Consider the following 23697-nt stretch of genomic DNA (forward strand, 5'->3'; position numbering starts at 1 on the left):
CATTAACCTAGCTGCCATGTGGCAGTTACAGCAGATGTGTGGAAAGGGTTCCCATTATGAGCAAGGAGGAACCATGCCCTGAAAATAAATTTAAAAAAAAAAAATCAGAAGAGTTATCCTCTTTGCTCTCCTTTCTATAGTACAATAATTCAGGCTCTGTTTTTTTCTAGCACCAAGGAACTACTGAAATAATTCATATCCACTGCAAATGGTACTAATTAGAAAAATATTTCAGGACATAGGATATTCAGGGATAAAGTCAAAAGTTTTTTGAGTTGATTTGATAAAGCCTGGAATTTAAGAGAGAGGAGGAAGAAGAACGCATGAATGAGACACCTAAAGATTCTACTTTTCTATGATGTCTGCATCTAGGGTTTCCAAGTGGGTGTTCCTCTTTTCGCCAAGAACGATCGATTGATTTTATTTCAGATTAACCTGTTCTGTGCTCTCTTTGATTTCGATTCAGCTGAAGCGGTGTCGTAGGCAGCGGAAATGGAAGTGCTCTGTCGGAGATCGGAAGCTGAAGCTGTGCTGTCACTGCTGTGGTCTGTTTGCAATATCTGTTTTCTGCTCAATGGAAGAACATTACGTTGAGTTCTTGGAATGGGCTGGGTGAAGGTTGCATAGGAGACAAGGTTGCATGAGGAAGAAGAACACATGAATGAGACACCTAAAGATTCTACTTTTCTATGATGTCACGCACATAATGTCCACAGGTAAAGGAACAAAAGAATCCTCATGTATAAACGTATCTCCATAACTAAAGTACCTTTTAAACCATAAAAGTGGCGTTAATGTCATTGACATAATGAAGTTCCACAGTTGATAGCATAAGATGACGGATTCATATTAGAGGGTGACTCAGCCAATTATTGGCTGGATGAAGGTTCAACAGCTAAACCATGGATATTTTTACATCCCATCAGGGACATTAGATTCCCAACTTCCTGGTTGAACTGTTTGTTCCAATGGAAACTGAGTGTGATAAAGAGATAGCACATGATCAGATGATTTAGCAAAATAAGGAGTTACGGTGCCTTGATTCCCTTGCATGCAATGCTTAAGATTTCTACTTCCAGACAACTTTTAATGCAGGAGTAGATTACAAGTAACTAACTCCGCACTTTATAACCCCAAACAATACAAATAGGAGCAAGAAACAAAGAAATAATACCATCAAATAAACCCCCAAGGATACAATACCCATATAGGAGCAAATTGCCCAAAACCCAACCCGATAGGAGAGAGAAAGACCTTCTATAGAGCTGGAGAGAGAAAGGTGCGGCCAAGTCTGTGGGAGTCCCATTGAGCTGCACTTTTGAGTGAAGATAGTCCCTAGGGAGGGTACAAAAACCCCTCAAATATGAAGGGCTTCGGACGGCTGGTTATAAAGTTATGCACTTTCTTGATTTTCAGACCTAAGAGAGAGTGTGAAGAATTCTGCAGGAACAGCAACTTGTCTTCTTCAGATAACCTTCAAGAGAGGATCAATTGATCTTCTTAGAGTATAGAACCAGTCCTCCAAAGGATCTTAGAGTACAGAAACAGTCCTCCAAAGGATCTTCAGATCTAAACTCAAACTTGGGCAGCAATGAGGGTCGATTGGCTTCAAGAACAAGAACTCTTTGGCTGGCTGATCCTGATTTTGTATGCTTTAGCAGGTCTGAACTTCTAATAACAATAAACAGAATTGATGGAGGGTTGACAAGGGTGAAAGAGAATAAAGGAATGGGTATTTCACCCCTCAGGTTTTGAGTATCACACCCCTCAAAGGTTTAGGCATCTCACCTCTCAATAACAGCTTTTAGCTAAAGAGTATTTACTCAATAATTTATTCATTCAAGTCTCAAATTATAAGTACATAGGCTCCTCTATTTATGGAGGGCAGAATAACAATCAAACTACTACTAGGAGCTAGTTTCCCAATAGGACTAGACACTCCTACTACAACTAGGAGCTAGTTTCCCAATAGGACTAAACACTCATACTACAATTAGGAATTCAAAATAGGACTAGAACTTGACTTTATGACTCCAACATGGAGTAGGACTAACTAACTAATAGTCCATATAGGACTTTACAACAGACCAATGGCCTAATGGGCCTTTATTGAATTAAATAGCAACTAACTAAACTAATGAATTAAATCCCGTTTTTCTACCTTCTACCCATATTTTAGGCCCATTAAAGTGGTCCATTTCAAAGAAAACCCATGGGATCAAAGGCCCAACATATATATAACACAACACAAGACTTATTTGCAATAAAATAAGTCCAAGTGACTTATCTACATCAACTTTGTTCACGTAGAATCTTTCTAGAACCCTAAACCACATTAAACAAGGCCAACAGAGAGCCAGATAAAGCAAAGCCCTTGTCTAATCCCACTTGTGACGTGGAATAGATCAAATTCATCAGATAGCGTTACTTAATCAGTAAAGGGAACAAAGCTGATGGCATGTATGTATTATTGAACTTCCCCAAGTCTCCACAATCCAAAAATAGCGCCACTTTACATGGCCACATTCTGTCTTCAGGTCATTTTGCATACCGTCTCAATGCATTCACTAGCAATAGCATCCAAGATGTTTTTCCTTTCTATACTAGGAAATTATTTTTATTTTTTCTGTTTTTATATAAACTGGTGTTATTAAGGTGATTAGAAGTAAGTGCAGCCTGATAGATTGATCCAATTCAGCTTCTTGGCACTTTCTATCATGACTATGTTTAAAAAGAGAAGTATTGTACTAGAGAAGAGCTAAGTAACATTGACAAAGAAATATTTCACATTAGTTACCTCATATTTCTCAACACTTTTGACAATCAGGCATACTATATTTTCTACCTGCTAGGTTGAAAATAAAACCATATAATGTTGAAACTAGGAAGAACATGTGAAAATCGACAAACAAAGTAAACAGAGATCAATGTAGGATGCAATTCTTACAATTAAAAATAGTTTATTGCACATATCAAGAGGGGAAAAAATAGTGCTACTGATGTGATCAAACTCACATCTTCAGAGGAAACAAAATCAACAATAATCTCCAAAGTAAATGGTCATTAGGATGGGAATGCAGCAGAAGAAGTAAATCTTACAACTGAAGTGAAAGCAGCAGAAGAAATAAAACTTACAACTGAAGTCACGTTACTGAATATGGGTAGCACATGCATCAAACAAGTCCAGATTATATGCCAGCTAGTACCAAGCTGCATAAAAGTTCAAGCAATCAATCTCCTTTTTTTTTTTTTTTTTTTTTTTTTGGGGGGGTGGGGTTTGAATGTCTCCTTTCCCACTCACATTTAAGAGAACACAGAAGCAGCCATAGAAAAATGTTAACCATTATTCCATCAATCCACCAGTCACCTTTCAATCATACTAAAAAAAAGATGACAACGACCTATAAAAATAGTCTCCTTTCATTCATTTTGAAGAAACGAGATGACAAGAAACAACCCACAAAAAATATCCATCAGTCTCCTACCATTCATGTTTAAAGAAAATAAAGTCAAGAAGAAATAACCACTAAAAGAATTTTAAAACCAACTTAGCATTTTCATCCCCAAAAAATGGATTTTGACGATATAAAAAAAAATGGAAAGATTGCAAGTTCCATGCCTTATATCTTATCTTCACAAATCATTTAAAACCTCCCATGATGATGCCTCAGCCTGGATTTTGAACTGTAAGAAAATCATATGGGATTGGGTTCGCAAGACCAAACAAGTTAAGTGATTGGGGCTCTTCAGCAGGGTTTTTTTTTTTCTTTTGTTTTGTGGTCGTGGTGGTCGTGGGGGTGGTGGGGGTGGTGGCAGGGGGTAGGGTTCGACAGTTACCATCAGACAAGAAAGACTCCAATAACAATAGGGACAACTGACGATATTTGCTGACACACTCCATATGGCCAATCAAGGGGATTATTATAGTACCTTCGGAATAATATTGCCACCATCAAAGGGGGAAGAGAGAAAAAGAGAGAGTAAAAATAAAACCAGTTTTGGTCCCTTTACTAGGTCACAGGCTCATAGCCCTTTAACCTCTCCATCTACCTTCTAGAAGTGGAACAACGAAAATAAAAAGGCTACCAACTCTACACCACAACGAAAAATAAGTGCAGATGTTGCTGAAACTTCTAAGCTTCTAAGGTTACATACTTGCCACCAACTCCCACCTTCTGCTACTCAGTCTCCTCCTTTTGTTTTTTCCTCTCAGCAGGTTCCTTTCCCCAAGTCTCTTACAAATGAGTGAGTTGCATGCTCCTCACTCACCTTGATGCAATTCTCAACCAGATACTTCAACTTCCTCCACAATGTAATCCAAAATTCTTAAACCCTTGTGGCAGCATTCCATTGGACTTGGGCTTCTCCTGTTTGATTTGGGATTCTCCCACAAGAGTTTCAATATAGACCATGCCAATTGTTTCAGTCTAACTACCAAATGGTACAACGGACATGTAACACCAAATTCCAAGCAAACTCAAAGCCCAAGGAGAAGTAATGCAGGGAGGAGTAAAAGTGGGGAATCCAATTAAATCCAAACCTCAGTCCTACACTCCTCCTAGAAAAAGGTCAGAACATATATGTTGTATGGATACTTTGGTTGATTCTATACAGGGATGGAGGTTTATTGCTTTTTGTATAGGAGGTCTACTGTTTGGAGGCTCCATTTTGGCTATATAGCATCTTTTATAAGTTGCTTTTTTTCCCCCTCTATATCAATAGAATATCTTACCTATCCTTTAGGAGAAAAATAATAATAATCTGACTCCAGAAGAAAATATGGAATCACATATTTCTAAAGGTATCAATTAACTTTTAATTCTTCCAGCAAAATAATACAATAAAAACAAGATAGCCAAATACCTTGATAGAGGTGAGAGATGAGCATTGTAGAGTATCAACACTTGCTTGGGGAAGCAGCACAAAAGAGAGTTCCTGCAGGCTCCTTCAAATGCATTGCAGAAATAATGAGTCTTCAAAGAAAACAAAGCAATAAAGAAAAAACAAACATACCTTGCAACTTCAAGGCAACTGTAACTCATAAATATTACCAGTAAAGCCCACAAAACCAGAGCAGTTCAACAAATAGAGGACAATAATGTAGTCATAAATGCATTGGATTATGGACTCACAAATAACTGTATGATATTAAAAAAATTAGAAACCATGTATTAAACAATGAGAAATACCTCAGAACCCACAGTACACCATTATAAGCATGATTTGTGTTTCCTTCATTCAAAATCCTACAAAAACCCAAATCATCAATCCAACCAAAAAGATCATCTGAGCATCAGTATCAATTATCATTATAGCAACATAGGCATCTAAACGATTATCAGTACCCAACATGCATATATGAACAGGACTATCAAATTGCATTTAACCTATTATTCAGGGGAAGCTCAAAAGTAATTTCTAGAAATTTCCATGGATATAAAAGGTATTGTGAGGAATTCTAGCTATAATTCTTAGTAGTAATCTGTAGGTTCTTCAATCAATCGATTAGTTGATCAGTCACTCACCAAGAAAGTTTTAAGTCCTTGTAGGATCACTTCTCAATAGGGAAAGTCGTAGTTTCTTGCAAAACAGATAGTTAATTCTATTCAGGGGTTTTATCCATTATTTCTGTAGAAATTCATAACATTCTGGTTTTGAGGAGTTACTCTTTCCTCCTGTATGCCTCTTTATATTATGGGACATTTCTTGCCGATATTATTGCAATTTATTTGGAATCATAGCTTTTCAAACTAAATCTCAAAATCCCTCTAGACCGAAATGCCTAATCATGCAAGTAGGTCAATCAGTGTGCCCCAAGTAACAATCGACCAAGTCGCTAACATTCATTTGGAATGCGTTTAAGGCAATGACTTGTTTAGAAAATCCTCGGAGATATTTATCCTACCTAATAAAACAAAAAAGTGAAGACTCTAGAGTTGAATCTCATGTCACAACAAACACGAAGATCGAACTCTAAATCATGGGATTGATTTCCAGGTCCCAGTGATTGAACCTCCATAATGAGATAGAAGTACTACTTTTTTTTTGGGAGGGGGGGTTGGGAGGTTGGTTCAATTTTCATTTCCATTCTAAGGAGCCTATGGGCCTGCCACTTTGGGCATGTACTGATGCAGCAGAAACCAAGAGCAAAGGGGTTACAACCCTAAACTGTGCGCTACTTTAGAAGCTTGTTACAAACTACAGAAGAAGCTCTCTTCTAATTTTTATTTCAATTTAAGTTTTTCTTGTTTCTACTTTGTTTGAGAACTTAAGTTGCATCTGATCCTAGAAGCTCTAGAAGCTGTTATAAGAGTTTCTATTGTCAGATTTCTCAGTCTACAGGTTCATTTGTAAATTAGAAATTATATTTTCCTTCACAGATAAAGGGTGGATCACTACCCATAAACAAGCGGGCGTGTTGCTAGCAAACACAGTTTTCACTGAACAATGTTCTACTGATGTTTTCAGTCTTATGCGTGGATTCACTGGGAGATATTGACATGGACTCGCAAACACAGTTTCACTGAATAAAATGTTTTGCTAATGTTTTCAGTCTTATGAGTGGATTCACTAGGAGATATTGACATGGACTCCTCAAGGTTTTAAGGGAGGATTCCCTGATTGTCACAGGTGGATTACTGTGAACATCTCTTCAACTTCTTATTCCTCTTATTCTGGTTCAGTTCTGCTCATGGATCCATGTAGCCGACCCCATTTAGTTAGGATAAGACTGAGTTGTTTTTCTTGAGCTCAAAATGATACCCTACAGATACATTGTTTTCCTATCCAGTTTCAGCTAGTGTGTTTGTTCACATCTCTTAATTCTATGTCCCATATCTATTCTCTTTTGATTCCAGTTGTTAAGCCCCACTATCATAACATTGGTTATCACTATTTAGCTACCTTGCCTGTTTCTGTTAGATTCCCTAGCAAAGCCAATCACACCCATTTATAGTTGAGAGAAATCACCCATATGTAAACCTCTTAGGACTCACTGAAAGGGCAATGACCTGAGTTTCAGGCCTAACTGATCAGTGATTTAGAAGTTGAAGTTTTCTCTTTATTAGCCCCAATTCTGCCTAATCTCAATTCTATCAATTTTCTATTTCTGTCCTACTTTTTCTCATTACTTATTTTGTCCTTTTACTTGATCAGACCCTGATCACAATGTTTTTTGAGCAATAAAACATAATCTGTATTTCTTACCTTTATGTAATAATGCTCTGTGTCCCAAACTAGAGTTAGGTTATCTTATATTGAACAATGTACTCTTCTAGTAGCTGTTTCCAATAAGGTTGTTACTTAAGCCCCACAAAAATCATTTTACGGATATATATATATATAACCCATTTATCTGGGGGATAAGGCTTTGTTGAGTTTAGCTCATCCATTGGTGATTTTCTTTCCCTATTACGAATCGATAAGAACACACACCACTGATTTTCTCCCAACATTTGTTTATCAATTCTCCCAGATTTTTTAATACATTTACCTGTAAGAGAAAATTACGGGTAAACAAAGCACAGGTAAGAAAGACCAAATAGAAGAGCGAGTTGTGCATGAATACAAAGAAGAGGCCAAAACAAAGTCAACAAGTGGCTTGACAAAAGCATTCAATCGGATGTCAAAGGAGTGTTGTCGGGCTATAATTCCCAAGGGTCCCAATACCCCTAGGAATCAATATCTAGTGGAGAAATGGGGTGTTTACCATTTGGTCCTTCAAAATAATTTGTCGCTGTGGAGCATAGTAGTTTGTTCACCCTTGGGGCACCCCTTGACTAGGATTGTTACGGACTCCTGATGTAGATGAGTCATTTAATGGGCTTATTTTATTGGAAATAAGCCTTGGGTTGGATTATGTATGTGTTGGGCCTTTGATCCATGAGTTTTTTTTGTAATGGGCCTAAAATATGGGTAAAAAGTAGGGAGGCGAGATTTAATTTATTAGTTTAGTTAGAATCCTATTTTGAGTCTATTTTCTTTGTTATTTCAGTTTTCTAGTCAGTTTAGGTTTTCCAATTAGTTAAAGATTGGGTTAGGCCTTTCCTTTTTAGCGTTTGAGTTAGTTTTGAGCCTTCTATATAAGTTTGTAAGGGGCAACAACATTAAACACGAATTTGATTGAATAAAAAAAAAAAAGCTTTGGGCCGGAGAACTGTGAGATGCAGTATTGTGAGAGACAGCTTGGGTGAGATGCCCTAGGAAGAGTGGGATGCCCGCCCACCCTATTCCCCTACCCCATTCGTCCCTTCATTCTCTAATTTCTGTTTTGTTCATGCTATCTATCCTTAAATCTGATTTTTATTGAATTTACTAAAGATCCTACTTGGGATTGGATCACTTGTGACCCAATCTTACATTAACTCCCTTTTGTTCCCATGTAGGTTTTGATTTTCGCTTGGGATCCCCTAGCTCTAGTAAGGCATATGCCTTCAAGTGGCTTAGGGTGAATCCCCCTTTGTATTTGTAAATTGTTTTTCTCTTCACTTTTCCAATAAATTTGATTTTACCTATCCAAAATAAAGGTCAAGAAGTGGGTAGCTCACTAGCTCCTAAGACATTTGACAAACACTTCAATCCAACCAATGGCTGCAATAAAGGAGTCAAAATGAAGGTATCAGAATTCATTAAAAGCTCCATCCTAACACTTATCCTATTCTTTACAAGTTTCCAAGCCTATTATGCCAAAAGGATATATTTCTTTCCAAGGCAAAGCTTAAGGAACTGGAACACTTCTCATTGTTATTGTTGTATCATGAAGATGTAATTCTCTCTTCTTTTAGCCAAAAAAAACCGCAACATAAAAAAAAGGAACAAGCATAAGGAAATGGCTGCTTTTATTGGTAATTGATTTAAATGCTCTAAACAGGGTAGATAACATCAAACATGGACTGCAGTGATGATACTCTAGGGGAGGTCCTGCGGAAAAATAGCTCAACACCAGGATTACAAAAATCTTAATGGAAACTATAGAAACGAACTTCATAATTTAAAGAGCAATCAGTAGCCATATATATTCAAAGATTGTGATGAAGCTGATAAATCACAGAAGTGAGCTTATTTAATGGAAATAAGTTTTGAATTAGGTAATATACATGATGGGTCTTTGGTCCGATGGGTTATGATTGTAACAGGCCCATTTTAATGGACATATAATATGTATTAGAAGCTAAGACTACCAGATTACTCAACTAGTATTAGTTTCCGAGTCATTTTACTGTTAGAAGTTAGATTAGTCAAGTACTAGAATTGTTAGAAATTTGAGTATGGTTAACCTGCCTGACCTGCTTAAATGGCAAGTCTACATGCCCCTCTCAGTTTTCATTATAAAGCTATTTTTGTTTTGAGAGTCCTAGTTTAAGTAGGAGTGTCAATTCTAGTCTGTTTGAGTATTCAAACGTAATAGTTTGACTTCCAAATCATTTTAGGAATGTTATGAGTCAGTTCATGAAATCTATATATAGATGTAGTGGACTATAGCCTCAGACACTAATTTATGAAATATATCTTTCAGTTTCTGAAGTTTCACTGATGTAGGTTCAGTAGTTGTTGTGTGGATTCAGTAGTGTGCTTGTTGGATTCCTAGATAGGTTATCTCTTCTATCTATCTATCTCTCCATCTTACTATCAAGATCAAAGGTCAGATCCTCTCGATTTTGATACCTTGCGACACCTTTGTTTGTTGAGTCAATTCTGTTTTGCTGCCATTGCAAATTAATACAATAATTAATTGGTTTGTAATCAGATTTTATACAGTGGTTTCTCTTATTCAACTCTTTGGTATTCTCTTATCAAATTCTTAACTTTTTTATCAATTCTTAGAGTTCTCGACCTGCTAAAATAAATCCTAGTAGCACTAGGACTACACTGAAACTCATTATTCTACAATCATATTTAGCTCAAACTTTGCAGGCTGAAACTGTTGATAGAATAGAGTAATCGTTTGGAGCTTGGGACCATTCTGAGAGTTGTGTTTTGTTATGAAGTTTCATCCCAGTTCTGGTTTTTCCTGCCTTTCGGTCCTGTTGTGAGCTAGTTTCTGCTAGACTAATCTGGTCTGGAAATTGGTTTGCATCATGTGATCAACAAGTGAACTCAAAAGAGAGTACCAAATTAGAATGTTATATTGAATATGAGTTTTAGATCTGAAACATACATTAATATGTCATAGCATGAACAATAAATACCAAGGAATCATGGCCACTTACACTGGAAGTAGTTCCACGACTAACCAGAGTGATACCTTCTTTAGATATAATTTGCTACCTAGGCTAGCAACCACTCAACTCCCTAATGTTGGCCATCTAAGTACATAATCTAGAGTCTGTTTGATAATAAGTTCATCCAATAATGAAAACAATCATAAAAATGACTTTCATGTGTCCAAGCAAAATACCTCTCAAAGCTTTCACAAATGCCTTCGAACCAGTATATTACAAGATCCTTACTTATGCGATAGTGGTAATTCCGTATAAGAAAACAAAAGGCACAGTTCCTGTAGCATGCAATGGAAAAGGACACGTTTAACTTTCATATAACTGCATGCACTTGCAATTTACAAACAAGGCAAAAATCAATCATATTACTAGCTAAAGCAAATTCAAACAACCCCTGCCAAAAGTATAAGTTCTCATATCAACTATGAAGTGAATTTCAGAATACAAACTCCCCCCCCCCCCCCCAACCCACCCAAAAAATAAGGAACTGGTAGGATCAAATAGGAGAAATAAAAAGAAAACAGAAAACGCATCAAGCATTTGCTGCCTCATGGTAATCTTAAAATTATTAAGAAAAGATCAAGGGATCATCGGTAGCGCAAGAACTGGGTGCCGATAAGAATTGGTGATGTAACTTGCAACCTAGGAGTGCCTTGGTTGCAGGGCCTTTTTAACCCCCCCTGTGTCTTCTTGCATATTTTTGTTCTTTCAATTCTTCAAGCAAATTAGTTTGTTACTGTATTGGGGAGCACGAAAACAGAAACATATCTGTTAAAAATAAATTTTAAAAAATGTTGATACATCTATAATGCAAAGAAAAAATGTCATGTTAAGCAATGCATGAGTGGATGCCTGTAATAGAACAGCTCACCAAAAATGAGGCACCTCAAAGTAATGAAAATTGACATAACTACAAATGAAAACACACAGAAAAATTGGTATTTCCTAAGTCAACACAGTGAAACAGACTCCGAAAGAATTTCAAACAAATGCATAAGCATAAATTTATTAAGAAGCGCAGGCTGCTTAAATTACTCAAGGGAGGCAGAACGCTGGAAAGATGATTATAGGAGAGATCGAGGTGGGTGAGTTTGGAGAGGCTACCAATTTGATCTGGTATGGGTCCTGTGAGTCCTTTGTCACTGAGATTAAGACACAGGAGATTGGGAAAGGTAGAGAAGGTGAAGTTGTCAAGCGTACCTTGCAGCTTCACTTCTGTAAGGCTAATCCCAACCACGCTGCTTCCAGCTTTGTTGCAAGTTATACCAAACCACTTGCAGATGGGATTGCTACTGCTGATGATGAAGCTGTACTAGTAGTAGTGGTGTTGGGAGATGGTGATGATATAAGCTTCCAAGAACTGAGAGCATGAACAGAGTAGCTTTGAAGGGTGGCTTTCCATTTGAGGAGAGCCTCAGCTTCACTTGACAACTGAGAGGAGGAGACCCCTAATCTACTACCATAAGCAGAGGAAGTAGTGAAGGAGCAAAGGCAAAGAAAAGTTGCAACAGTTGTGAAGAACAATAACAGTGGAATTGGAGTGCGAGAACTGGAATTGATTGAGCTATGTAACTCCAAGTAAGCAAAGGTGTGGATGTTGTTCATTTCATGTGTCTGTTAAAACTGGTCAGATATATAATTTTCATGACACTTTAAAGAAATGATTTCTCCAATACAAAGAACATCACCCCTCACAAGTTCCAAATGCCCTTCAAGATATCTACGAAAACTTATCTAATTACAGTCAGGAGGCACCATAATAGATATCAACATCACCTCACAATCCAAATGCCCTTCAAGCACATAACATTGCATATCAAAGATTTGATTTATCCTTTTACATGTAACAGCCAAATCTGTTAACATAACGTAAATTAGATTAAAAAACTCACCATAACCACTTCCCTTTCATAAGCCCCTCCTTCAGACAGGCTGCAACATCTTCTCTTCTAGCTCTCTTTTCTGAAGATGGTTGTTTGGTCATATTGACACATGCCTGAGAGATCACAAACCATTTGAAAGCACTCACAGAACTGCTTGGTTTCTATGTATAAAAAAATAGAACTTAGCATTTGCTTATTGAATCCTTTAGCTAAATAGTTCGTCCAAAAATACATCACGTCAACATGAAGCAAAGAGATGATGATCAGTAGCAATCCAGAGAGAGAAAAGCACAGTAATACTACTAGTCCAGCAGATCTACCTGGTATGATACATAAGGTTGGTCCAGTCCAAAATACTGATACAGATTTGACACTCAACCAATCTAGTATAGATCATTAAAATAAAGATTTGAAACTTTAGGCCCCACCAAAAAAATTGTAAAGAATACCCACAGAACAAGGTATTCGACATCGGTATTGGTCAGCATGTCAGGAGGGTGGTTTTAAGAGATGCCTTAGAAATGCTTCGGACAAAACCTAAGAGACGCAAGAAATGCATAAAAACACGTATGAACCACGTGGAAATACTTATGACACATGCAAAATATTGTTTTGAAGCATAATACACAATAAAATAAGTAGTAATTAGGTCCAATCGAGGGGTCGATATATGGTCGAATCCAAATCACCCAATATCCGCCATGTGGCAGATTTTCGGCTACATGATTTATTGCCCTCCAATAGGCTCTCTCCGAGGTCATACCTAGGACAAGGCCTAGACTATGCATGTCATTTTGAACCCTCCAACTGGCCTATTAATGATCATCAAAAATATGAGAACCCGTATGTCTAAAAATACAAACCCACCAACAATCTTTAGAAACATTGCAAGTAGAATACCCAAAGAGGAAGACATGAGGCAGGTCGTAATAACTGAACCCTTTCAGGCCAACTTATCTTCAAAGATTCTGCATTTTCACACCAAGGAGATAAAAGATAATCTTTTCCAATAAATTTTCAGAAACTCTTCAGGTTCTGACTTTTGGATAACAACTGGAAAAAAATTTACAACTGCACATTTCCAAAACTTCAGAAAGAAATCATACGGTTGGTAACACTATGTAGATTTTAGCGGTAGGAAAAAATTTCCCAAACCCACACCCACAAATAAATAATTTATAAAAAAAATTAAAAAATAAAAACCCACAGCAGCTGCCTATGCCTTTTACAGCCAAAAGACTTGAAACATAATCAAGGAGTTTTGAACAACTACCCAGTAGAAAACAAAGGCTGCAAGCTCCATCAAACAAAATTGCAAGCTCGTCAAGTTTCCAAACTTGTCATCTTTAGCGGCATCACTCCTGTATATGAACGTGAACAGCCCCTCATACCTTACCATCTAATTCAAAAAAAATTAGACGTTGCAAAAACACCCAAACTCACCATGGCAAACTAGTGTTCACCATATTGTTTTGATCAAGTTCCTTACAGACAACATCTAAGAGTTGTTCCACCAAATGGCTCCCTTCAGCAGCAGTCCTTACTAGCTTTAGTTGCAACCTTGCATATAGAATAAGGGCATCCTACAAAAGATAGAGAAAAATACTAAGCCATTATCCATAAAATAGATTAATATACAGAGGATTGATTCTGGACTGCCTAGGAAACCTTCAAACCCCGATCGTGGGTTGTAAGCCATGAACGCAACAAAAATTCCTGTGCGGCAGAATGGATCTCCATGGACTGGCAACCCAGATTTGGACCATCCTTCGACAGATATGTATTAATGCACTCAATAAGCTTGCGTGAAATTTTCCCCTCGTCCCTGATAACGCTCCAACAAGAAAACACAACAAACAGGAAAGTATGGATAGTGATTTCACCAAACAATGTCCCAGAGCATGATCACAAAATTTTGATCAAGCAGGGATACCACGTGAAATACCTTACATGTGAGAAAATCTGAACAAATCCCTTAACAATGTCTTCTCTAAGATTATCAGTAAAATCTACAGGAGGGTTTTCCAAGAGGGAATGTAGAGTTAGGATGCAGCCCTTTGGGTTTGGTATATTGTTCTTCCCACTCATGCTTGTCTCCACCTTGTTCATGTATAGAAGCACGAGACCTAGCCACAAACAAACAAAACAATGACATACAAGATTTAAGAAATATTTCAGATGGTACTTAATAGCATCGTAGGCATCATCCATGTCCTAAATTGAAAGGGGGGAAAGTTGTGCAAATATCAAATGTTCTTTTGAACTCACTGCAGTAGACCCTTTTCCTCATGTGAAAGCGATAATCTCTCACTGTCAAAAGATACCGGAGAATGATCCCATATTCAGACTGGAAGGTAGGAACGTCCCTTAGCACATCCCAGATGTGACTGAATAATGCCTTGACCACAGGAAGTAGAAGTAGCCTCCTGCCTGATGGATAAGAAAGAAAAAGAAAGAAATACCAATAGTCGGATGAAAGATATGTTCATACACATACCTACACTTCTATGTATTTCCATGGTACTTTTTTATTTTTCTAATTAGAGAGGATCACCTTAAATCCTACAGCTAATCAAGTACAAATACAACTTTCAAATCTCGCAAACATCCTCAACATAAACAACCATGTAAGCTACTCAATGTGAGTGCTAAATAATAATTGAGTAAATCAAATGAAGCACAATAGAGTTCCTAACACTGACCCGAAAACTTTGCATCCTCTGCTCGTTGGATGGCAATTCGAAAGGTTTTTGCAGAAAGCAACTTTGGTGGTCGCCTTTTGCTTGTGGATATCTCTGAGGCTATACATTGGATGAGCAATGTTACAAGGAACGGCCATGTTTTAGCTGAGCACAAACAATGGATTAGACAAAATAAACAGAAGATTATTAACTATTGGTATTTTAAAGTAATTCCAACAAATAACCACCGTGAATATCTGCCAAATAAAAAGCATAGAGCATAATGCAAGCTTACAGTGAGGAATCTCGTTTGGTTGAAGATTTGCGGTGTTCTGGCTTAAAATCTTGCAGAAGCCAAACGATCTTTCCCCTCCCAACCAATTATTCAACACCTTTATTCCTTCCTAAAGAAATTTTGAAACAAACGTAAGACAAAAAAGAACGAAGACACGACAGAAAAAATCATAAGCGCCAATAAATAAAGCATTAACATACTTCCCGAGCTTTGGCCTTATCTGATGAAAGCTTCGAAACGATTTCTTGAATATCTCTTGAGCTTGCCATATTATCTTCCACTTGGACTTCACTTCTTCAATTTCTAGAAGTATGTAATTCAGCAAGGAAAAAAAAAAAAAAATTTAACCTAATTTTTGTTATTACAATGGCGGTCGAAACTATTTATCTGCGACTCTCGGAATGATTTTGCAACAGAAGAAGTAGCGGAGGGACAGCCGACTGACGATGTAGACCTGGAAACCAAGAACATTTAGGGTTTTCTCACACAAAAAGTATGACAAAAGAGAAAGAAAAGACCAGACAGAAAAATTTGTAAACACCATTGAAGAAATCAAGAACATACTCTTCGAGCTTTGGCCTTGTCTGACGAAACCTTGGAAAAGATTACTTGAGGCGGCGATGTTACCGTATTATTGGGCTTAAAAACTCTTGAATCCAAGATTCCTTGAAATTTGTCATTAGCTAAGAGATTTAAGCTATAATCAAGCTTCGAATCTACGTCAACTCTCTCGAGGTATTTCGCAATAGAAGTGGCGGGAAGAGAGTAAAGTGACGATGGAGACCTGCAATGGTTAGTTACAAAAAAAGAAAAGGGTCCTGCAAGGGTTAGCTATGTCTTTTGGCCGCCTAACCCAGTTTCTCCACGAGGACCAGAACTGGTTCTATTCTTGTGCCTGTTGGTTCGGAATTGGGAGAGCAAATTTCTAAACGGTTAAAGACGAACCCGACGTAAGTCGTAAGTAGGGGTGTCAACGGTCCGGGTTGGTGCGGTTTCGGTCCGGTTCCACCGGTTTCGGTGTGACTTTGGAAGTGACCAAAACCGACCCATTAAGGATTTATCGATTTCGGTCCGGTGTCGGCTTCGGTGCGGTTTGGGTTCTGGTTGGTACCGGTTTGGATTTATTAGGTTCATTTCGGTTTGGATCGGTTTTTTAAACCGATATGGAGCCATTAGGAAACAACCAAATGATGAACTGCTGAATTTCAGCTTCTTAAATTGATTTGTAACCGGGTTGGTTTTGGTTTTTGGTCTAGTTTGGATTACTTTCCATACAGATGTATACAAAACTATGCAAATTTTGATTTTTTTAATGAATTTTGGAGTGTTTCGGTTTCTTACCGGTTTGGTTTCGGTTTCGATCCGGGTTTTGAGCCGGTTTTGGTTTGGTTCGGGTTCATCCGGTTTTCGGTGCGATTCGGTTTGGTTTTGGGGTTACAATACTCGAAACCGAACCAAACCAATAAGGTTTCGATTGGGTTCGGTCCGAGTTGTTATCAGTTCGATCCGGCCGATTTTACCGATTCGGTTTAAGAATTGACACCCCTAGTCGTAAGCAACCAGAGGACGAACGTGCATAAGTATCCGCCCAAGGATAGAAACGTCATATTTCACGGCGCGAGAGCCTTCCGGAGCGCAACCGAGTAGCGATGTTTTTCTCATGTTTTAACTAAACGAAAAAAACCAAAGAAGCTGTAACGGTAACGGCACATGGACCAAGGAGAAGACAATCCTCTAAAATCTGAGTCATGGAGAGAAGAAGGTATAATACAGTAAAAGCAAAATAGCCAAATACCTTGGTGGAGGTGAGAGATGAGCACTGTAGAGCATCCACACTTGCTTGGGGAAGCAGCACAAAAGGGGGTTCCTGCAGCTCCTTCAAATGCATTGCACAAATAATAAATCTTCAAAAAAAACAAAAGCAATAAAGCAAAAATAAACATACCTTGCAACTTCAATGCAACTGTAACTCAGAAGACAGATGGGAAGTTTCATTTATCAGACCCATTGAATAAAAACCCTCTTCTTTATATCGAAGTAGCCATCAGTTAAGCTATTAGATTTTTTTTTGGTGGGAGAATAAACTTATACTAAAAGAGCATCAGCAGCTCTAGAAGAAACAAAGCGATGTCGAGTGTACCCATCACGATCTTTGAAAAGGAGAGGCGAAATAAAAGCAGGGGGAGAGGACTCCCAAACAACCAAATCAGTAGAATTACGACCAAAAGTAGCTAGAGAATCTGCAACAAAATTTCCTTCGCGATGACAGTGCTGAAACATTACGCTGTCGAAATGAGAAACAAGGTGAAGACAATCCTCTAAAATCTGAATGATTCTCCAGGGAACATTCGTTGAATGATGCTTACGAAGATTGATCACCATTAAGTTATCACTCTCAACAATGATGGAACGAAAACGTCGATTAACAACAACAGAAAAGCTTGGCGAACCGTCAAGGCTTCAGCGACGAAGGCATAAGAAATACCTGCAGAACCAGCAAACCCCAAAAGAAAGGCACCTTTGTCATCCCTCAGTACTCTCCACCAAAACCAGCAGATCCAGGACACCCAAGGGAGGAGCCATCCACGTTAAACTTCAAAAAACTAGATGATGGAGGATCCCATTTAATATTCAGCACAGAAACTGAGTTGGATGCACAATGAGGTCGATAAAAATCTTGAGTAAATTGGTTGCATTGATAAGCCAATGACTGAATGGTTGGAATGGAACTTCTAATGTAGCATCAAGATAAGCAATCCATAAATTCCAGATAACACTTGTCATTGGGGCTGATAACCAGTCCTTCAATCTTTTGGGAATCCTTAATGCCAAAATAGATGAGATCCAGTCATGGAGAGAAGAAGAAGAAGAAATGCGCATAAAATGGAATCCAACTGATTTCCAAAGTGTATGCGTCAGCATGACAGGAATAGATGATCCTGAGACATATTTGCAGAATGACAAAAGGGGCATTGAGAGTTAAAATTGCATCCCCGTTGATTGAGTAATATAGGAATAGGTGTCTTGCCATGAAGTACTTTCCACACTGAACTTTAGCCTTGGGTGGTTAAGCTGTCAGATGATCATATAAAATAATACCAGGCAGGGACAATTCACAGGTGTTCCCAATAATCCTTGAAAGCTCTATTGCTGGTATCTTCCTTCTATGAGACTATGACTTCGTGACCAAAGAGCCAAGCATGGACGATTCACAGGGTTCCCAATAATCCTCAAAAGTATAATGCTGGTAACTTACTTTCATGAGACTGACTTCCTGACCAAAGAATATGGTTCTATCTGGAGCAGTTTGTTTTTCCATCTTTTCTGGGGATAGGACAGAGGTTTGGAATAGTGGCACCTCTAAAGTAAAAATTGATGTCAAACCACAGCCCTGTATTTATATTGGGTTGATATACATGCGTAAGAATGTATATTTACGTATAGAAGTACATATGTATGTAGCAAATGGCACTTAGCACTTCTATTGTTCCTCGAATTTGAAATTCACAAATCAGATTGCACAAGGGGTAGAAGAACCTTTCATTGTGTGCACCTTATACCCATTGTTTCAAGCAATAAAGTTCCTTCATCATCAATCACAACAATATGCCAAACACTGTTCCAGGAAATCTCTGAGGTATAGCATAAATAGATAGACAAAATCTACACATTTTAGAGAAATCCTGATGTACAAAGTGAAACCATTGAACAGTTGACATAATACTAGTTAGAAAAATGCCCAAAAAGATTCAGCAAACAGATAAAAATAATTATAATAATAAGTTGGCATACCTCACTGGACTCAAAGATGAGGCCATTCATCAAGAGGCAACACTGCAGCTTAGACAAGCCCAGTTTATAAACAAAATGGGAGCTTTCTTCAGCATTCTCTTTGAATGTCGAGTCCTTTTCAAATGCATTGCAGAAATAATAAATCTTCAAAGAGAACAATGCGATAAAGCAAAAATAAACATACCTTGCAACTTCAAGGCAACTGTAACTCAGAAATATTACCGTTAAAGTCCACAAAACCAGAACAGTTCTACAAATAAATGACAATAATGTAGTCATAAACGTATTGGATTATGGACTCACAAATAACTATATGACATTGAGAAAATTCGATACTATGTATTAAACAATGAGAAATACTTTAGAACCCACAGTTAACCATTATAAGCATGATCTGTTTTTCCTTCATTCAAAATCCTAGAAGAAAATCCAACCGAAAAGATCATTTGAGCATCACCATCAATTATCACTATAGCAACATAGGCTTCTAAACGACGAGCAGTACCCAACATGCATATACGAACGGGACTATCCATTGCAAGTACGTTAAGCCCACAAATTGAAGGCAAGTAGGTCAATCAATGTGCCCAAATTAACAATCGACCAAGTCTCTAACATTCATTTGGAATATGTTTAAGGCAATGACTTGTTTAGAAAATCCAAGGGGATATTTATCCTACCTAATAAAACAGAAAAGTGAAGACTCTGGAGTAGAATCTCATGTCACAACAAACAGGAAGATCGAACTCTAAATCATGGGACTTAATTCCAGGTCGCAATGATTGAACTTCGTAATGAGATCATAAAAGAACTACTTTTTTTTTTTCAATTTTCATTTTTGTTCTAAGAGCCTATGGGCAGCTAAACCGCTACTGTAGAAGCCTGTTTCTAAAACTACAGAAGAAGCTCTGTTCTGGTTTTTATTTCAATTTGAAGTAGCCTTCTGCCTGATGGATAAGAAAGAAAAAGAAAGAAATGCTATACAAACACTTCCATGTATTTCCACAATGGTTCTTTTTTCTTTTTCTTTTTTAAGGATCATTTTAAATCCTACAGCTAATCAAGTACAAATGCAACTTTCAAATCTCCCAAACATCCTCAACATAAACAACCATGTAAGCTACTCATTGTGAGTGCTAAATAATAATTGAGTAAATCAAATGAAGCACAACAGAGTTCCTATCACCGACCCGAAAACTTTGCATCCTCTATGCTCATTGGATGGCAATTCGAAGGATTTTTGGAGAAAGCAACTTTGGAGTTCACCTTTTGCATGTAGACATCTCTAAGGCGATACATTGTATGAGCAATGTTACAAGGAATGGCCATGTTATAGCTGTGCACAAACAATGGATTAGACCAAATAAACAGAAGATTAACAACTACTGGTATGTTAAAGTAATTCCAACAAATATACCCAGAATGAATATCTGCCAAATAAAAAGAAAATCTAAGCATAATAGAATATTTCAAGTGTGAACTAGAGTGCTATCTACATTCTCTACGTAATTACTTTATCAGCACTGACCTGTGTCGGCAGCTTATATGTATTTAAACAAATTCCCACACATTGCTTTCTTCCAAATATTTGCATCTTTCTACCAACACCTACATCATTAATCCCATTGACAGCGAAGGCAAGTTTCACTGAAGGAAGAATAGCCAAATAATACGAAATAAATAGACCCCAATTCAATTAGACGAAATGCTGGGACTGCTAATTAGTACCCCGCTTCTACAGGATGATCCATTAGGAAGATCGATGGTGTTAATCTTGCAAGTACCCATGAGCCACTGGCAAGACAGTGCAGTTACCCTTGCTTCAAAACACAAATATTGGTGATCACTGCACTTAAAGATGGTAAAAGAACCAACTGACCAATTACCTCATCTGAGAGACAAAGAATCAAAAAACAAAAAAACAGCTCCCAGCCTCCCAGAGGCAAGGTAGGAAAAATGAACACCATCATGGCCGCAACTTTTCCACTCCCTAAAGGTGCTATTAGCACTTTAAAAAGTTCTAATAACAAAGGAGGAAACAGTGATCTCAATATTCGTACCTGCAATCATTCACAGGCATAGTTGGTCAAAACCATTCGATTGCGCATGAAATTCTAAAAACAATAAATAGATACATAACCAAGAATGTCTTGAACCTCAGTAAACATATCCATGCTTAGTATTTCAGTATTTGAAGATTGTTATGTTATTCAACTGAGGCAAACTTTGGTTGCTGTGTTCACACTTGCGGTGAGGAATCTCGTTTGGTTAACGATTTGCATGTTCTGGCTTAAAATCTTGCAGAAGCCAAACGATCTTTCCCCCTCCAACCAATTATTCAACACCTTTATTCCTTCTTAAAGAAATTTCGAAACAAACGTAAGACAATAAAGAACGAAGACAACAGAAGAATCATAAACCCCAATAAATAAAGCATAAAATACTTCCCGAGCTTTGGCCTTATCTGATGAAATCTTGGAAACAATTTCTTGAATATCTCTTGATGTCGCCGTATTCTTGGACTTAAAACTCTTGAATTCTTGAATTCAGGAATCCTTGAAGTTTGTCAACAGCAAAGAAATTTAACCTAGTTTTTCAGTATAATCAAGTGTCGAATCTACATATCTGCGACTCTTTTGAACGATTCAAGAATTCAAGAATCCTTGAAGTTTGTCATTACTTGGAGATTTAACATAGTTTTGCATAATCAAGCGTCGAATCTACATTTCTGCAACCCTTTTGAGCGATTTCGCAACAGAAGTGGCAAGGAGAGTGAAGCGACGAAGTGACGGTGGAGACCTGCAATGGTTAGTTACCAAAAAAGAAGAACGACCAGCTATGTAAAATAATATATATTTATAGCCCTGGATCGATAGCGTGACCTTCACGCCAGCGCCTGGACCAATTGAGAACGTGTATGAGTATCACCCAGGGGATAGAGGCGGCGGGAGATTCGTTGGGAGCGTCTTATTCAAAAATAAAAAAGAGCCGTTGCGAGCGCTCCGAGTAGTGATATTTTCCCATGTTTTGTTAAACGAAAAAAAAAAAAAAAAAAAAGACGAAGGAGCTGTAACGGCGTGGATCAAGGAGGGACGTATTCCGTGTAATACGTACCGTCGGATGGCCCTTCAGATTATGAATCTCGATGGTTATCTGACGGTCATCGTTATCGATTTGCTTCGTCAGAATAATAGGATTTCTGTCCCCAATAAAATAATAATAATATTTATAGAATTGGCAGGAGGGATAGCAAATTAGGTAATGATGATAATATGGGAGCAAAAACATAGAATTTATTGATTACAAGAGTGAAATTTCATTTTTAAATTTAGAATTTTATTTTTTTTTGGGTGGGGGAAGCGTTGGTCTCAACACTAGACATATGATAGCTAAATGACCAACCCATTCCTATGAAAGAGAAAATGACATTTTGTGGATGTTTTATTATGCGCTCTTATTGACATACACACTAGATAATCATACTCCCTCACACAAAAACACTTCCCCAATAAGTTTTAATTCACGTTGCTATGTTTTCTCCACCCAAAAAAATAAAAAATCAGCCAACTAGTGTATTTTTTGGCACAAGCACAAAACCAAAATCGCACACCCCCCACTTAGATTAATATAGCACATCTATGAAATATCCTAATATCGCCCCCCCCCCATTTGACGAATTTCATGTAATACTTCCGTCCAACATCTAAAACTACATAGGGTGTCAGAGGGAACATATTCCTTAAATTGTAAATTGAGATGAGTGATGACCATCGGATGAAAACATTAAATAACTCAAGGTCAAGGTCTGTGGTTCAAGCCTAGGATTTCCAAATGCACCTTCAGTTATAAGTATTGATATTGGTGTTTGTATTAGGTCTAATTGATATTGATATGATCCCCGTATTGAACGATTGAAATCGAACAGTTTTGTTGATTTAATCAACTTTTAAGCCAATCCAACCAATCTATATTGGTGTTGGGTTCCAGCTTAAAATCATGATTGCAAATATGTGCCCAAGAAATCTAATAGAAAAAGCATTTGATGGGCTAACCTTGTCCTAATTAGAGGATCATAACATAAGGATGAAAATATCTTCCTTGATTGGGACTTAATAATTATGTGATTTAACAAAAAACAACTAAACTTTATATTACCATAATGTGATTGGCTACATGGATCTTAGCCCTCTAATAAATTATATTCAATTTTATACTTGATACAAGGCCTAAGTTGTGCATATTTTTTTCTCCACTCCAATCTCCTAGGTCGTTTTAACACCCCACCCCACCCCCCAAAAAAAAGTTAAAACTAAAAAATTAGAGATCACCCGATCAATATCTCACTTTGAATCACAAAATGAAAAAGTAGTCAAAGAATATAACAAAAACAGAAATAACAAAAAATATGATGAACAATGAAAATGAGTGTGTTGATGAGGACAAAAATAAAATGAGATGATTTCCAACAAAGACAACATAAGAAGAAATTTGCATGTCATATCAATGAGGGTTTGGAGGATGGTATCACTCACATGTGTCCACATAGGGCTCACATTATCAGAATTGGTGAGAGAATGCCAATGTGGGCTTCACCTCTCATTATGTGAGATGACATATATTAGAATTGACATTACTTTCCCAAGAATAAGGGAAAATGTTTACTCTAGGGAAATATGGCTACTACACGTGTGCGGTGGCCAATTAGAGCATGAGAGAGTATTAAATGGGGTGTCATTTTGCATTTTGTGATGGTGGGGTAGTCATTTCATCTTGTGCGTTTAAGCGTAAGGGCTGTGCTCCCCCATAGAAACCAACTTTTTTTTGGGGGG

At 37.6% G+C, this 23697-nt stretch overlaps 1 protein-coding gene and 1 long non-coding RNA gene across 8 annotated transcripts in view; both read right to left on the reverse strand.

The window, feature by feature from the left end:
* The window catches only part of LOC122076805 (serine/threonine-protein kinase ATM), an 85815-nt gene extending 69995 nt beyond the window's left edge, over window positions 1–15820 (reverse strand). For 2 of the 6 annotated variants that reach the window (XM_042642376.1, XM_042642375.1), the window contains exons 1-14: window positions 15641–15817; window positions 15277–15530; window positions 15077–15185; window positions 14803–14946; window positions 14369–14530; window positions 14046–14226; window positions 13769–13925; window positions 13544–13683; window positions 13374–13461; window positions 12110–12213; window positions 10397–10495; window positions 5190–5246; window positions 4864–4945; window positions 3136–3210 (exon numbers count right to left, since the gene is read on the reverse strand). In XM_042642376.1, the coding sequence (XP_042498310.1) occupies window positions 3136–3210; window positions 4864–4945; window positions 5190–5246; window positions 10397–10495; window positions 12110–12213; window positions 13374–13461; window positions 13544–13683; window positions 13769–13925; window positions 14046–14226; window positions 14369–14530; window positions 14803–14946; window positions 15077–15185; window positions 15277–15345 (1467 nt within the window). In that variant the 5' untranslated portion in view covers window positions 15346–15530; window positions 15641–15817. Of the gene's footprint in view, window positions 1–3135; window positions 3211–4863; window positions 4946–5189; window positions 5247–10396; window positions 10496–12109; window positions 12214–13373; window positions 13462–13543; window positions 13684–13768; window positions 13926–14045; window positions 14227–14368; window positions 14531–14802; window positions 14947–15076; window positions 15186–15276; window positions 15531–15640 lie in introns of those variants that run through there. The other 4 variants (XR_006139585.1, XM_042642379.1, XM_042642377.1 and 1 more) reach the window with 4 other exon arrangements.
* A 1341-nt stretch (window positions 15821–17161) lies between these two features.
* On the reverse strand, window positions 17162–21692 carry LOC122076810. Of its 2 annotated transcripts, XR_006139587.1 has the most exons (6): window positions 20929–21692; window positions 20397–20476; window positions 20059–20204; window positions 18869–18982; window positions 18630–18759; window positions 17162–18467 (listed from the first exon to the last, which is right to left on the reverse strand). It is a non-coding gene; the product is annotated as an uncharacterized LOC122076810 (long non-coding RNA). The 2 variants fall into 2 exon arrangements; XR_006139586.1 differs by having other exon boundaries at window positions 17162–18759.
* Between the last annotated feature and the right edge of the window lie 2005 nt (window positions 21693–23697).

The sequence above is a fragment of the Macadamia integrifolia genome, chromosome 4 (assembly GCF_013358625.1).
Source record: "Macadamia integrifolia cultivar HAES 741 chromosome 4, SCU_Mint_v3, whole genome shotgun sequence".
NCBI classification, from domain to species: Eukaryota; Viridiplantae; Streptophyta; class Magnoliopsida; order Proteales; family Proteaceae; genus Macadamia; species Macadamia integrifolia.